Raw genomic sequence first — 13,821 nt, forward strand, 5'->3', positions numbered from 1 at the left:
AGTTAATTGAAAGAAGATTGTAAAGCTAGAAATAGAGCTTTTGTTGGTCAGTGTAACCAACTTTTTCATGATCTCAGTTGTTTTAAACTGGTTGCCATTTGGATGTGTTATAGAATCTTGAATTAGTTTGTAAGAATATGTAGATGTGATGCACAGTCACATACATTTTGTGAAATGGACTGGGACAAATCATGACAGTTCCTCAGCAAAGGCAATGATGTTTCTCATATAAAATATGCTTTGTTAAAAAGTGCCATTATTGCTGTTTCCTGTCATCAATGCATTTGTCATTATAATTGTCAGAATTATGTAGTAAGTTTTTGTAATTATAATTAGAATAAAAAACCTTGAAAACTTTGATGTAACGTATGTTTCAGCCGAAATGAGAGAAATATAATTCAGAATAACAATAGCATGGCCACACTGCTGCATTTCTTGAAATTTTATTATGTAGTTGATTATTAAGTGAGTGAGTTCTTTTTCATTGATGCATAATTAATTTGTCTGATATGATATTCTGGTTCTGTATGTTACAGATTCAGGTGTCTTCACTTATGACGGCCTTGTTTACTACAATGATTAATCATAAAGTTAAACTAGATGGGAGTTTTTCATCAGTTATCCTTGCAATTATGGTTTTAGAAGGACTTGGAAGATCACTAGATCCAACTACTGATATAGTGAAAAAAGCTAGGCCTTTCTTAATTGGAGCATTGTGAGCCAAACATGAGATTTGTAATTCATTTAAGAGTGTGATCGATACAAAGAGATACTTACTTTGATTCCATGACTCAAAGGTGCCCAGTTTTTGTTCATGTTAATAGTTCACAAGACACAAATGCATTTGTTGCTGGAATGAAATGATGGACTATAAAACAATATTTTTGCTGTACACAAAAAAATATTTATTCAATCAGTAGTAAAGAAATTTTATATGAAACAGAATGTGTTTATTTATGAAAAAAGAAAATATAACTGTAGCACTAGAGCCAGTAATAGCAAAATGTTGTGGGCTGTTTATGGCTACAATTACTGTGGTAACAAATTTTACCACAGCCCACAATGTTTTGATGTAGTCTTTGACTATTCCAGGGTGTATACGACGCGGGACAACCGGGAGATCTGGGAAAAACCCAGGAATTTTTTCATCCGGGAGAAAACCGGGAAAAATCCGGAAATTTTTTAGAATTCCGGGAATTTTTCGTTGTTTTAGTTTTCCGTTAAATTTTTGTAATTTTGACTGGTAAGAACCGATACTCTAACAAAGGATATTACTGTATCCCACTACTGCAGAATAATACTGCAGCACTAAAACATGAATGAGAGAAAAAAGCGAAAATAAAACTTAAATTGCAAAGGAAATGTGCCATATAAAATAACACAGTGCTCGTACAAGCATCTGCCAACAGCAAAATGTGTCAAAGGCTTTCGGAAGACTGTGCAATGCTTCATAGCAACAAACTGCCTTTGATGAGCGTGACGTCACAACTGCTGAGGCAGTCAATTTATTCCACACTATTGACTAGTTTCAACTGTTCGCTGCATTTCAAGTGCACGTTTTCATCTTCTAGCACGTGTGGCATTATGCCATAATAAAGAACCAGACATGAGATAATACAGTACTGGTACTCCAAGAAAATTTACGTCCCGAAAACCACACTGAAAAGCTTCATATCTGGTCGAGGCGTACGTCATTGAGAATCTGGACATACGAATGTGCACTGTAAGGCAAACTATGCATTTTAGTATGGTTCACGAAATTCTGATGCTCTTGGAGTATCCTCTAATGTCTTGTTTCTTTTATGACATAATGTAAGATCTTTTAATGTTGTACACGTATGAACACGCGGGCTTCCTACATCACCGTAGATGCGCAAGCGCGGTGACGCCTCTTATCTGGCGCTCTCTGACGACTGCTGAAATGAATCTATTTCTAACAGATCACGGGAAAATATTGCGAATTGTTGTTCAGAAAGCGTTATTTTCAAAGTAAATTTCCTTTCACGCAAGATGAACTTAAATCACAGTGTGTTTGGTCTCTTTCAAAAATCAACTCTTTGATGACGAGCCATTTAGAAGAATTTCGAGCGCAGAAGATCAGAGATTTATGTTGGTATTAAAAATTTTGCTGGCGTATTTGTGTGATGTACCTTAAAGTGTAACATGCGCTAATCAGATCAACATTATAAGTGGAAGCTTAGCTTCTCTTGTAGCTTATTAATACTCGAGACAAATAATAGATGCGAAAGCTTTGCTTTTCTTGTAGCAACACAATGTATATTAATTCAAACCATTAACTTATCCTGTTGGTGGAATTCGAATTTATACTTTCATAAAACGAAAATATGCAGCGTACATGTTGCTACACATCAAAGATCTTTCCAAAACGTGTTTTTTCCCCCTGAGTATCGTTTTCTAAAGTGCCGGGAAATTTTACGCTGCTGTATAAAACCATATCCTATCAAAGGATAAGTTTTACAGTTCTGAGGGAAAGTATACTGTCACTTAACATGGCAAAAGATTATTTTCACCGGGGAGAAAATGTATTTTTATCTGGGAAAAATCCAGGAATATTTTCTCCTTGTCCGCATATACACCCTGCTATTCCATCCTTTGGCTTCACAGTTTGCAACCAGTATTATTATAAAATGTTCACTGTTCTCATATTCTCACAAATGTTGTGCTTCCTCTATGATTTCTGTATCTATTTTGCCAAGGACTTTCAATTATATTTCCTTTTACTGTATCTGTCAGTCCAGAGTGAATGTTGCAAGAACTGAATGTTGAGTAGTTAATGATATTTGTAATGGGAGTGTTCATTAATAATTGTTGTAATAAGGACACTGAAGCACAGATTGCAAAGACAGCAACTTAAAAATATAATTAAATGAGATCAAGGAATTCAAAGTTAGTGAATTAATTTTGAATTGTCTTCTGGCGGTTTCCGGGGATTAAGGGTGGCAGTGTGGTACCGGTATGCAAGACTCACACTCCCCCTTGGCTATCGAACTTACTTGGAGTTGCTTCACTGGTCTTCTTTTCAGGATAGCCGGCTGCGATGTCCTGCACAACTTTTTCTTGGAAGATAAGATGCTACTTTGAAGGAATTTTATATACTTTTAAAATAACTCCATACACTCGAGAATACTTTGAACTTAATCTCACTGTATTTTCATCACACATAACAGGTTTTATACAACTAAAACATTTTTCGTAAGCTCAACGCCTTCCAGACTGTCAGAAACTACCACATTCATTTTTCCATTAATACAGTCTACAAATCTCTCCTAGTTAAACAAGACAACTGTCCGGACCTTACAAAAGTAAGAGAATGAATGAATAAGTAATTGTCTCTTCTCTTCTTTTAACAACATTCAAATGTTCACACAATAATGTATGACATCTCACCGTCTCGGTTACTCCTTGTGCTGGTCGTGTAACTTCTTAGGCGGCCTCAGCGACTACCTACCCGCGCTGATCATCCGTCTGATACACGTATGTGCTGCACACACATAATTGTGGTGTAGTAGACACAGTTCCACTTTACCACCCTCATCTCTAAAATAATGTGTGTGTGAGACGGTGGAAATACGAGGGTCTCTAGAGTTTATCCCAAAATTCTTGAGGCACTACATTCCCTCCCCTTAGGTCGAATACACGATATTTTATACATGTTCATTATGTACATCAATATTGTATCCATATAATATTACTTTACGTTTCCATCTATTTATATAACATCTTTCTAGCCATCGGTTACGTTACTTCATATATAGCTCTCTTTCCTTTTCCATATTAATACCATTGTAATCGTGGATCTTTTGATCAATGTAAACTTCGTAAGGACAAGAATCTTTCTGTTCCCTTTCCAATCGTAAATTCCAAGTGTGCATTACCCAAGTGTATGCTGTTATTTGCCCTTACTTTGCGTACTTCTTTCTCTAAGTATGGATTTATTCAATACCTTTTACAATCTGGAGGAACTCTGGGAAAATAACGTTATTTTCAACATGTGTATCTTCACACAAACATAACAATGTTAGTGGAAACGAGAATTCAAACTTACCAGAATAATCTCTACAAAAGGTGAGACTTTTGTCACAATACTGCCCTTTTCCTTTAGATGCAGTACCTATACCTCACATATGGGTTGATACTATGAAAGCACTTTCTCCTTCCGGTTTTGGTAGGTACGCTTCTTTAAACAAATTCCTAATATACTATGGTACAGGTCAATCCCCTTCTTGATGCCCCTGCCCGCTCGGTATAGGTCAGCCTTTCTTGAGTGTGCCTACCAGCCCTTTTCCATCCAATCAATGCTGGGTGCAGCCTCCTTCTCTTTCCTAGTCCATTATCCTAGCATACATCTTTATGTACCCTAGAATTCGAATACCTCTCAGAGAAATTAACATGCTACTTCACTCCTTGCACTCGCTTCCCAATACTTTCTTTAACCCTTTAGAGTCCTCCATTACTCTTCCAGTCCTATGTTCCCAATAGACACCACACTTGGAAACACACACACACACACACACACACACACACACACACACACACACTCACACACTCTCTCTCTCTCTCTCTCTCTCTCTCTCTCTCTCTCTCCTACTTATACCCTCGGATGTGGAAAGGCTGCTTCCAGATGCCATGAAGAGTACAGGGTGCAGCCAACTGCAGGTGGTGGCTCATGTCGGTACCAATGGCGTGTGTCGCTTTGGATCAGAGCAGACTCTGTCTGGTTTCGGGCGGCTAGTGGAAATGGTGAAGATGGCCGGTCTTGCTTCCGAGATTAAGGCGGAGCTCACCTTCTGCAGCATCGTCGATGGAACCGACTGTGGTCCTTTGGTGCAGAGCCGAGTGGATGGTCTGAATCAGAGGCTCAGACGGTTCTGTGACCGTGAAGGCTGCAGATTCCTTAACCTGCGCCATCGGGTGGTGGGTTTCCAGGTTCTGCTTAATAGGTCAGGAGTCCACTACACACAGGAAGCGGCTACACGGGTAGCGAGGGCTGTGTGGTTTTTTAGGTTAGAGGGTCTTGGGGAAACTACAGAAGGGACGTCCGTCTAAAAGTGGGCAAGTAAAACACAATAAGGTAGTTGTAGAAACGATTGGTATTGTAGTTGTAAATTGCTGTAGCTGTGTTGGGAAAGAACCTAAGCTCCAAGCCCTAATAGAAAGCACTGAAGCTCAAATAGTTGTAGGTACAGAGAGCTGGCTAAAGCCAGAAATAAGTTCAACTGAAATTTTTTCTAACGGTCTAACAGAGTTCAGAAAGGATAGATTAAATACACTTGGTGGTGAAGTATTTATTGCTATCAGAGGTAGTTTGCCTTGTAGTGAAATTGAAGTAGATAGCTCGTGTGAAATAGTATGGGCAGAGGTTATACCTGACAATCGGACTAAACTATTAATTTGATCGTTTTACCGACCCTCCGACTCAGAAGATATAATTGCTGAACAGTTCAAAGAAAACTTGAGTCTCATTTCAAATACGTACCCCACTCATGCAATTTTAGTCGGTGGTGACTTTAATCTACCCTTGATATGCTGAAAAAATTATATGTTTAAAGCTGGCGGCAGGCATAAAACGTCATCCGAAATTGTACTGAATGCTTTCTCAGAAAATTATTTTGAACAATTAGTTCATGAGCCCACTAAAAGCGTAAATGGTTACGAAAGCATACTTGATCTTTTAGCAACAAATTATCCTGAACAAACAGTGAGTATTGTGACGAATACGGGGATTAGTGGCCACAAGGCAGTTGCTGCTAGGCTGAATACTGTAACACCTACAACCAACAAAAAGAAACGCAAAGTATATCTATTTAAAAAAACTGATAAAATTGCTCTTAATGCCTTTTTAGGAGACAGTCTCCACTCCTTCCAATCTGATCATGTAAGTGTAGAAAAGTTGTGGAATGTTTTCAAAGAGATAGTATCAACAGAAATTGAGAGATATATACCATATAAATTAATAAGTGATGGTACTGATCCCCCATGGTACACAAAACGGGTCAGATTTTCGTTGAAGAAGCAACGAAAAAAACATGCCAAATTTAAAAGAACGCAAAATCCCAAAGATTGGCAAAGTTTTACAGAAGTTCGAAATGTGGCGAGTACTTCAATGGGAGATGCTTTTAATAATTTCCACAATGAAATTCTGTATCGAAATATATCAGAAAACCCAAAGAGATTCTGGTCATACATAAAGCACATCAGTGGCAAGACGCAATCAATACGTTCACTGTGTGGTAACAATGGTGAAGTTACTGATGACAGTGCCACTAAAGCAGAGTCCTAAAGACTGGAAAATTGCTCAAGTCACACCAATACCCAAAAAGGGAAGTAGGAGTAATCCGCTGAATTACAGGCCTACATCACTAACGTCAATTTGCTGTAGGCTTTTGGAACATATACTGTATTCGAACATTATGAAGTATCTCGAAGAAAACGATTTATTGATACATAGTCAGCACGGTTTCAGCAAATATTGTTCTTGTGAAACACAACTAGCTCTTTATACTCATGAAGTAATAAGTGCTATCGACAGGGGATGTCAAATTGATTCCGTATTTTTAAATTTCCAGAAGGCTTTCGACACCGTTCCTCACAAGCGTCTTCTAACCAAACTGTTTGCCTACAGAGTATCGCCTCAGTTGTGCGACTGGATTCGTGATTTCCTATCAGAAAGGTCACAGTTCATAGTAATAGATGGAAAGGCAGAAGTAATATCCGGCGTTCCCCAAGGAAGTATTACAGGCGCTCTATTGTTCATGATCTATATTAACGACATAGGAGATAATCTGAGTAGCCGTCTTAGATTGTTTGCAGATGATGTACATCTGCATCTACATTTATACTCCGTAAGCCACCCAACGGTGTGTAGCGGAGGGCACTTTACGTGCCACTGTCATTACCTCCCTTTCCTGTTCCAGTCGCGTATGGTTCGCGGGAAGAACGACTGTCTGAAAGCCTCCGTGCGCGCTCGAATCTCTCTAATTTAACATTCGTGATCTCCTCGGGAGGTATAAGTAGGGGGAAGCAATATATTCGATACCTCATCCAGAAACGCACCCTCTCGAAACCTGGCGAGCAAGCTACACCGCGATGCAGAGCGCCTCTCCTGCAGAGTCTGCCACTTGAGTTTGTTAAACATCTCCGTAACGCTATCACGGTTACCAAATAACCCTGTGACGAAGCGCGCCGCTCTTCTTTGGATCTTCTCTATCTCCTCCGTCAACCGGATCTGGTACGGATCCCACACTGATGAGTAATACTCAAGTATAGGTCGAACGAGTGCTTTGTAAGCCACCTCCTTTGTTGATGGACTACATTTTCTAAGGACTCTCCCAATGAATCTCAACCTGGTACCCGCCTCACCAACAATTAATTTTATATGATCGTTCCACTTCAAATCGTTCCGCACGCATACTCCCAGATATTTTACAGAAGTAACTGCTACCAGTGTTTGTTCCGCTATCATATAATCATACAATAAAGGATCCTTCTTTCTATGTATTCGCAATACATTACATTTGTCTATGTTAAGGGTCAGTTGCCACTCCCTGCACCAAGTGCCTATCCGCTGCAGATCTTCCTGCATTTCGCTACACTTTTCTAATGCTGCAACTTCTCTGTATACTACAGCATCATCCGCGAAAAGCCGCATGGGACTTCCGACACTGTCTACTAGGTCATTTATATATATTGTGAAAAGCAATGGTCCCATAACACTTCCCTGTGGCACGCCAGAGGTTACTTTAACGTCTGTAGACGTCTCTCCATTGATAACAACATGCTGTGTTCTGTTTGCTAAAAACTCTTCAATCCAGCCACACAGCTGGTCTGATATTCCGTAGGCTCTTACTTTGTTTATCAGGCGACAGTGCGGAACTGTATCGAACGCCTTCCGGAAGTCAAGAAAAATAGCATCTACCTGGGAGCCTGTATCTAATATTTTCTGGGTCTCATGAACAAATAAAGCGAGTTGGGTCTCACACGATCGCTGTTTCCGGAATCCTTGTTGATTCCTACATAGTAGATTCTGGGTTTCCAAAAACGACATGATACTCGAGCAAAAAACATGTTCTAAAATTCTACAACAGATCGACGTCAGAGATATAGGTTTATAGTTTTGCACATCTGCTCGACGACCCTTCTTGAAGACTGGGACTACCTGTGCTCTTTTCCAATCATTTGGAACCTTCCGTTCCTCTAGAGACTTGCGGTACACGGCTGTTAGAAGGGGGGCAAGTTCTTTCGCGTACTCTGTGTAGAATCGAATTGGTATCCCGTCAGGTCCAGTGGACTTTCCTCTGTTGAGTGATTCCAGTTGCTTTTCTATTCCTTGGACACTTATTTCGATGTCAGCCATTTTTTCGTTTGTGCGAGGATTTAGAGAAGGAACTGCAGTGCGGTCTTCCTCTGTAAAACAGCTTTGGAAAAAGGTGTTTAGTATTTCAGCTTTACGCGTGTCATCCTCTGTTTCAATGCCATCATCATCCCGGAGTGTCTGGACATGCTGTTTCGAGCCACTTACTGATTTAACGTAAGACCAGAACTTCCTAGGATTTTCTGTCAAGTCGGTACATAGAATTTTACTTTCGAATTCACCGAACGCTTCACGCATAGCCCTCCTTACGCTAACTTTGACATCGTTTAGCTTCTGTTTTTCTGAGAGGTTTTGGCTGCGTTTAAACTTGGAGTGAAGCTCTCTCTGCTTTCGCAGTAGTTTCCTAACTTTGTTGTTGTCCTAACTGTTGATGCTGTCATTTACCGTCTTGTAAAGTCATCAGATGATCAAAACGACTTGCAAAATGATTTAGATAAGATATCGTATGGTGCGAAAAGTGGCAATTGACCCTGAATAAGGAAAAGTTATTCACATGAGTACTAAAAGAACTCAGATAATTTTCTATCACGAGATAAGTCACACAAATCTGAAGGCGGTAAATTCAATTAAATACTTAGGGATTACAATTACAAATAACCTAAATTTCAACGATCACATAGATAATATTGTGGATAGAGCAAACCAAAGACTGCGTTTCATTGGCAGAACACTTAGAAGGTGCAACAGGTCTACTAAAGAGACTGCTTACACCACGCTTGTCCGCCCTATTCTGGAGTACTGCTGTGCGGTGTGGGATCCGCTTCAGGTGGGACTGACAGATGACATCGAAAAAGTACAAAGAAGGGCAGCTCGTTTTGTATTATCGCGAAGTAGGGGAGATAGTGTCACATTGGAGTGGCAATCATTAAAACAAATGCGTTTTTCGTTGCGATGGGATCTTCTCATGAAATTTCAATCACCAGTTTTCCCCTCCGATTGCGAAAACATTCTGTTGGCACCCACCTACATAGGGAGAAATGATTATCACGATAGAATTAGAGAAATCAGGGCGCGCACAGCAAAATTTAAATGCTCGTTTTTCCCGCATGCCGTACGAGAGTGGAATGGTAGAGAGACAGCTTGAAGGTGGTTCATTGAACCCTCTTCCAGGCACTTTATTGTGAATAGCAGAATAATCACTAGATGTAGATGTCCCATTATCCTACAATTTGTCAGAATAGTCGGTAGACTGAAACCAATTCTGTCCACTTAAGTATACGATGTAGCATAACGACCCACAATATGTTCCTTCTCCTCTCATATACATGTACTAGTGTAATACCGTGATCGTAACCATAAATAAGTCGAATTAAATCGGGCGATGCTGAGAGAATTAGATTAGGAAATGAGACACTTAAAGTAGTAAAGGAGTTTTGCTATTTGGGAAGCAAAATAACTGATGATGGTTGAAGTAGAGAGGATATAAAATGTAGACTGGCAATGGCAAGGAAAGCGTTTCTGAAGAAGAGAAATTGGCTAACATCGAATATTGATTTAAGTGTCAGGAAGTCATTTCTGAAAGTATTTGTATGGAGTGTAGCCATGTACAGAAGTGAAACATGGACGATAAATGGTTAAGACAAGAAGAGACTAGAAACTTTCGAAATGTGGTGCTACAGAAGAATGCTGATGATTAGATGGGTAGATAACATGACTAATGAGGAGGTATTGAATAGAATTGGGGAGAAGAGGAGTTTGTGGCACAACTTGACTAGAAGGAGGGATCGGTTGGTAGGACATGTTCTGAGGCATCAAGGGATCACCACTTTGGTACTGGAGGGCAGCGTGGAGGATAAAAATCGTAGAGGGAGACCAATAGATGAATACACTAAGCAGATTCAGAAGGATGAAGGCTGCAGTAGGTACTGGGAGATGAAGAAGCTGGCACAGGATAGAGTAGCATGGAGAGCTGCATCAAACCAGTCTCAGGACTGAAGACCACAACAACAACAACAACAACAACAAAACAACCATAAATACTGTATCCCTGTACATATCTTTACGTGATGTGGAAGAGTCACATCACATAACCAGGTGTGCATACTTATCACTATGTGCACACTTTTCTCCCTCCAACACGACAGTTTCCACATTATCTTAAACTGTACTCTTCCTGTTTGTGTCTTTGTGTTTCATTGTGTGTATGCATGTGGGTAGTCTTGTAGCCTGATTCTTTGGCCAGCTTATGGAAAGTAAGATGAACGTTATAGAAAGCCACGGGAATTGAGAAGGACTTCAGCGATAGAAGTGTGCGCATGTGGACAGAGGAAAAGATAGAATGGTACTCAAAAGAGAAGTAAGAAAGGAAAAAGTAGAAATGGTTGCTAAGATCGAAGAAGAGAAAGAAGGTAGCCCCAAAGACAGAAGACCCTGCCCACTCCCATTCCCCAGGATCCCGACTTTGCCGGTACTTGAGTCAGAAGCTGGCGAAGGTGTGATGTTAAACATCTCCTGCAGAACAGACATTCTCACCTTCACCTCTGAAGTCCCTGAAGAAAGATCTTATCAGCTCCTATGGAACGGCAATGGTGAAGAATCAGTCACAATTGTCTGCGAGGGTCGTCTGAAAGGTGTGGGCTATGTGTGTGTGTGTGTGTGTGTGTGTGTGTGTGTGTGTGTGTGTGTGTAAACCCTTCCTCACATTTCACAAAAGGTATAAATCATTCCATAATAAGTAGAAAACTATGTATCATTCATCATCCTAAGCAGAAACTGATTATGATGATGATCAAGTCCCATACTCCGTAACAGAGCATTGGGGAACGATGCGGGAAACCCGCACCGCCGTACTAGGTGGTTTGCCATTGCCTTCCTCCGACTGTAATGGGGATGAACGATGATGATGATGAAGACGACACAACAACACCCAGTCATCTCGAGGCAGGTGAAAATCCCTGACCCCGCCGGGAATTGAACCCGGGACCCCGTGCTCGGGAAGCGAGAACGCTACCGCGACACCACGAGCTGTGGACAAGCAGAAACTATGTATCATACTATCACAAATATCTCACTATTCCTCTTACCCTGTATCGTATCATTCACATCATTTTTCACAAAGGATATAAAATATTCAGTAGTAAGTAAAAAAACTAGGTAGCATATCATTGCAAATATAGAAACATTCATATTATATCATATCCTCCAATACTTTAGGTCCGAATCAGACCTAAGTATATGTTGGTTGGCTAGGCAAAAATATGAACTAACTACTTATGAATGGTGGGAGAGATGGGCCAGTTAGGCAAAAACATGACCTAACAATCCGTGAAGACTGCGTCGGCTGCTGTCAACACTACAAACGAGACCCCAGGACCAGTCACGAAGACAAGCAATGGCGGTCCTGAAATAAACGAGGAGGACGTTCCAACGGGTATAATTTTTTTTCCGTTGCCACCCATGAATACCTCTGCACACAGGTTCATGTGGAAAACTGGTGAAGAGATTACGTTCAAAGACTACTTTAGGCAAAAATAAAACCTAACTGTGATCGGACTCAAGATCCTTGATGACTAGAGCGGAGCACGCTGTCAACTCACCTTTACATCAGGACTAGAGCGGAGCATGCTGTCAGCTTACCTTTACATCAAGACTAGAGCGGAGCATGCTGTCAGTTCACATATTATGATATATTACGATATAACAACCCAATTCATCATGGTGAATATACAACGGGGAATCACAGCGCCCGTAAAACAAGTAAGACTGTGTATATTGACAAGATCACTTACTACTACCTCCACACAAAGCAGTATGACCTTGATATCAACCCTGCTCGTCCGCAACATCTAGATGAGTATGCCCAAGTACTAAACTATATGACAGTATAAGAGGAAGAAAATAGAGTACAGGATAGTATAAGACTTGAAGAGAATTCGAAGTAGGAAAATGAATACGGAAGTAACACTGAACCCAACTCTGGATCTGACGGTCGTCACTCTACCCGTTAACACAGAATGTTAACGTCCCTGAGGAATAATGTGACTCCACCCGAATCCCAAGGATCTGCTCTTAACCTCACTTGAGCAAGTGCAGACCAACACTTCTCATTACATTTTGTTTGAAAGTCTCCCCTCAACAAAACAATTACCAGTTTACTAGTCAACACTACATTCTGTGAAGCTACCCCCTTCTCTATCTGAATAAGTTTAAATTGCTTCCACAAATCGCCTATGCCTTCTTTAATATCATCAAGTTCCGACGCTAAATGTGGTGGAACGTTGTCTGTGTTTACCCTTTCGGCAACTTTCTGATTGATTAATTCCTCTACCTGTTCCTCCAGACCGCTTATATTTATGGTGCCTGAGGTTGCTAGCTTTACATTAAAATTTCTCTATACAGCATCTACACAAGTGTTGACCTCTGCAATTTGCGATTGGACAATAGGGATCAGTGTGTTTGTCTTTCAATAGTATATTTTAAGGTATGTAATCTCTGTTTCACTGCGTCGATTGTGACATTACACACACTTTGAAATTACCCTAACTTCTCGTTAAATTCAGACTCTATATTGGTACACTTGTCCTCAATATCAAATTCTAATTTCTGGGTCAACTTCTGAAATTGATCATCCTGCTTTTTGTTACAGTCCGTAAACATTTGATTCATTTGTACGGTGAAAGAATTACTTAATTCATTTTTTAAATGTATTAGAAAATTTTACACTTTATCATTTAACACTTCAAATTTAGAATTTAAAGCCTCACCCTGTGCTTCTAGTTTTTCAAAAGCTTCACTCTGTGCTTCTGGTTTTTGATTTAAAGGAACATTTTGATCACTTAATTCGTTCCTTAAAGTGGAAATTTGAGCAATTGAAGTTACACTCTGTGCTTCTAACTTTTCACTTAAAGTAGTACTTATTTCATTTCTCAAAAAGTCAATTTGAGCAGTGGCGGCTACACTTTGCATGTCTATTTTTTCACTTAACGAAGCATTCTGAGCATCTAATTCGGTATTTAACTAAAGACTTAGTCCTTTAATTAAATTAGCTACTTCAGTCCAGTCTGGCATGACCTTAGTCACTGTCATCGCCCTGGCTACTTCTACAGTTTCTGGAGGTGGTTGTTCCTTCTCCATAGTCCTATTTTTTTTGATCTTGTGATCGTTAAAAAAAATCACCTCTGTCAATAATGACCACCCCAGTTTACATTCACATAGCTATTATCTTGAGCTCACCCGGCATAGGTTTGTAGGCTGCATCGGTGAGGTGTAGAAACGGCACTGGTGAACCACACGGGCGCCAGCAGCGTCAAATGTTGGTCACAGCGTCGGCAGACATGAAGTCAGCAACTCAAATAGCAATCAGTAACGATGGCGGGCTACTGCGACTGCATCAGCTGGTTACTGCGTCGGTGTCGGCAGGTTACTGTGTTCGGGAGGATTGCTTCCTCCACACAACCAAATCATCTTAAGTGAATCTTGCAGACCAATCA

The 13,821-nt window shown here is 40.3% G+C and overlaps 1 protein-coding gene across 4 annotated transcripts in view; it reads left to right on the top strand.

Moving 5' to 3' along the window:
* LOC124606921 (uncharacterized aarF domain-containing protein kinase 2-like) overlaps nucleotides 1–931 on the top strand; it is a 105,006-nt gene extending 104,075 nt beyond the window's left edge. For 3 of the 4 annotated variants that reach the window (XM_047139035.1, XM_047139033.1, XM_047139034.1), the window contains one exon: nucleotides 537–931. In XM_047139035.1, coding sequence (XP_046994991.1) covers nucleotides 537–719 — 183 coding nt within the window. In that variant the 3' untranslated portion in view covers nucleotides 720–931. The remainder of the gene's footprint in view (nucleotides 1–536) is intronic. The other variant, XM_047139032.1, reaches the window with a different exon arrangement.
* Nucleotides 932–13,821: the final 12,890 nt, after the last annotated feature.

Source organism: Schistocerca americana, chromosome 3, assembly GCF_021461395.2.
Source record: "Schistocerca americana isolate TAMUIC-IGC-003095 chromosome 3, iqSchAmer2.1, whole genome shotgun sequence".
Taxonomy (NCBI): Eukaryota; Metazoa; Arthropoda; class Insecta; order Orthoptera; family Acrididae; genus Schistocerca; species Schistocerca americana.